At 38.9% G+C, this 2,947-nt stretch overlaps 1 protein-coding gene across 4 annotated transcripts in view; it reads right to left on the bottom strand.

Moving 5' to 3' along the window:
* Positions 1-269: 269 nt before the first annotated feature.
* GABRB2 (gamma-aminobutyric acid type A receptor beta2 subunit) overlaps positions 270-2,947 on the bottom strand; it is a 240,240-nt gene continuing 237,562 nt past the window's right edge. For 2 of the 4 annotated variants that reach the window (XM_003781982.2, XM_012807499.2), the window contains one exon: positions 469-816. In XM_003781982.2, coding sequence (XP_003782030.1) covers positions 469-816 — 348 coding nt within the window. Of the gene's footprint in view, positions 822-2,947 lie in introns of all 4 variants that reach the window. The other 2 variants (XM_003781981.2, XM_012807493.1) reach the window with 2 other exon arrangements.

Here is a 2,947-nt window from a genome sequence, read left to right as displayed (position 1 = left end):
TTTTCAAGTAACATGTTTCCATGGCATTACAGATAATGTCCACAAACACAGTGCCACAGTGCCATCTCAACAGCATGCCAACCGCAGAAATGAAGATGGATATCTGGGTATGACCACTTCTCAGGAAAACGACTGACAATGCTATTGAGCCTCCTAAGAACATCTTCTCAATAATTCCTCTCTGAGTAGGCTGCATACTAAACAGATCGAGTGGAACGCTCAGACTCAGTCTTGCCAGCACGTGTACAAACACTTGCATTTTCTCTGGAAAACCACAAGGACCTTAGTGTATTCTTTACTTAGCAGAAGCAACCCAAATGGTATGAAATGGACCACAGGATAGGCCAGCAACTAAGGTATTTTAGCATCACTTTTGTCCTGAATTGATGTGTTTTCCAAGTCCTACATCAGGCTGTACAACTGGTTTGAGGAGGAATCTAGTCCTTGCTTCCCATAGGAGGCTATGCTTTAGTTCACATAATAAAGCCAATAGACGATGTTGAAGAAGGAAAAAACCACGGGGAAGAATATGCGGGACCACCGGTCTATGGCATTCACATCAGTCAAGTCGGGGATGGTGATTTTCAGCTGGGAAGCCCGTCTCCTCAGGCGGCTCTTCTTCTGGGCCACGTGTCGTTCCAGAGCATTTCTGCCAAAACTATGCCTGGGCAATCCGGCTTTCCGATACTGAATGCTGGAGGCGTCATAAGCCAGCATTGTGCTCCTGGGGTCTCCAAGTCCCATCACGGCCTCAGAAGTGGCCATTTCATTTTTTATCTCGAGGGTGCTCAGTAAGATGTTCTCATGGGGGTCCATCTGCAAGGGAGAAGAATCGAAACAGTCAAAACAGTGAGGTTTTGTGGGTGCTTACGATGCAGGCACTCTGATAGGTGCTTAAGGTAGTATTTATTGGAATGGCAAAGACAACTAGATTTGTGATTATGTTACTTGAGCCTGAACTGTGGCTCTGCCATTATAAACTATTTGAGGTTCAGTCTGCCCATCTTTTAAATGACACAGGCATCTAACCTTAGAGGATTAATGTAATGATGTAATTATATAATAGACTGTGGCTACTATCATCTTCATTATGTTTACTTAGGGGACGCAGGAAATTGAAGTCAGGACACCCTTGTAAAAAATGTATAGTCTTGATATGAACATGTAAAAAAAAATTAAACTGTACTAGATAAGCAACAGTGTTAGGGAATCAATTACTAAATTGTGCTTCCCATAGGAGCCACACAACAACTGATAGTGGTAACTATCAGTACTTACCATATATGGCAGGCACTTTTTACACAATTTCATTTAACTGATGTTTCTTAATACCTACAGTTATGACACTTCACTTTATATTTCCAATGTCAATATAAATAGGGTAAAAAAATAGCTTTCAAGAATATAAATGCAAGACATATGTGACTTTCCAAAGTACAAAATAATTGAGAATATGAAGGAATTTGAAAATAATTATCTAACAGCAGACTGTTGGCGGCGGAGGGGCGAGTGGAGGATGGGCTGAGGAGAGTAAAGGGAAGGGGAAGATTAGAGCAGAAAACAGCATGTCGGGGTTGACTTGTGCTCAGTTGAATCTGGGGTCTCAAGACTACAATTAGGTGACTGTACGGATAGTCAAATCATCTCTGTTGGATGATTTTTTTCTTTCAACTCCAAAATTAAAAGATGAACACTGACATCATGATTCCCAAATGTTACATTGTTTACATAATATTTTATCTTGTGTTAAGAAAACTTGTGGTACCTTATTTTTATGAAGCCTCCATTGCTACAGAAAGCAAAACTCTGCCACAAGTTATTCTTAATAACAAAGTATATTTATTTTGGTGGAGAATCAGGATAAATTAATAATAATTGCTAATAATATTTCTGAAATTATAAGACACTAATGGCCAATGGTAGGCACTGGTGACTATGGAAAGATGGAGAGATACGATGCCCTCAGGTTCATTATTATGCAAAATGAAAATGAGAATGTTGCTAATTTTATATATTAATTAGTAGCTTTCAAATGTGGTTTAATGGCCCTGTGTTACCAAGCAAATCAAAAACCTTTTGAGAAATAGAAGCTATAAAATATTCCAGGATACAATAATTGATCAATTAATCTCTACCCACTGATCAGACGTTCTGTAGTTTGGGTTTAGTACCATTTTGCTTAGTGGAAATGCTAACCAAATATATTACTGAAGTTAATTTTAGAATTGTATAAGGTTTGGAAGCAAAACTAAATAAATGTGAAAAGACATCTGTCAAGGAAGGGTCAGATGATGTTTCTACTGATGAGTTTCCTCACCCTTGGGAAGGAAAGGAACATTCAATGCCTCCTGCTCTGGGCCAGGGCTTTGCTGCCACTGTGTCACGGAAAGTACACAGCCATTCTTTGAGGTGAAGGCATTCAATAAATTTCCCAAAGTCACATTGTTCCTATGGGGTGGAGCTGGAATTCAAACTTTGATCATTTGTGTACAAATGCTGGGCAGAGTGGGACCTTTCTGACGCGCAAGGAGAAAGAAACTGATAGAAACGGGAAACCTTTTTTTTCTTGTTATTTCATTAGCATGGTTACTTTCTGTTCTCTGGGTTGTTCACTCTTCCTTTAACCACCTAGGAAAACAGATTTTTAGCAAATTTTTTTTGGCCACTAGGTGCGATGATATTCAGGAATTTCCCTCTCTACCAGTGTGTTTGTTTTACTAGTGAGAAATTATAAAAACAGTTATGAGCTAAACTATTGGCAGCAATGGACTACTCTCAGGGGAAACTTGTTCTATGTTTAAAACATTATCCTCACGTAATTCATTCAGTCTTAGTGGGTTTCCATTTTGCTATTGAAATCCAAGCATTAGATTATATGATTCTTGAAGCCCTGTTACTTATTTTTTCATTTACAAATTCTAACAACACTAATTGAACACCCACTGTG

The sequence above is a fragment of the Otolemur garnettii genome, unplaced genomic scaffold (genome assembly GCF_000181295.1).
Source record: "Otolemur garnettii isolate 467f Iridium unplaced genomic scaffold, OtoGar3 scaffold00003, whole genome shotgun sequence".
Taxonomy (NCBI): domain Eukaryota; kingdom Metazoa; phylum Chordata; class Mammalia; order Primates; family Galagidae; genus Otolemur; species Otolemur garnettii.
The sequence above is the reverse complement of the archived record's forward strand: the minus strand, read 5'-3'. Positions and strand labels throughout refer to the sequence as shown.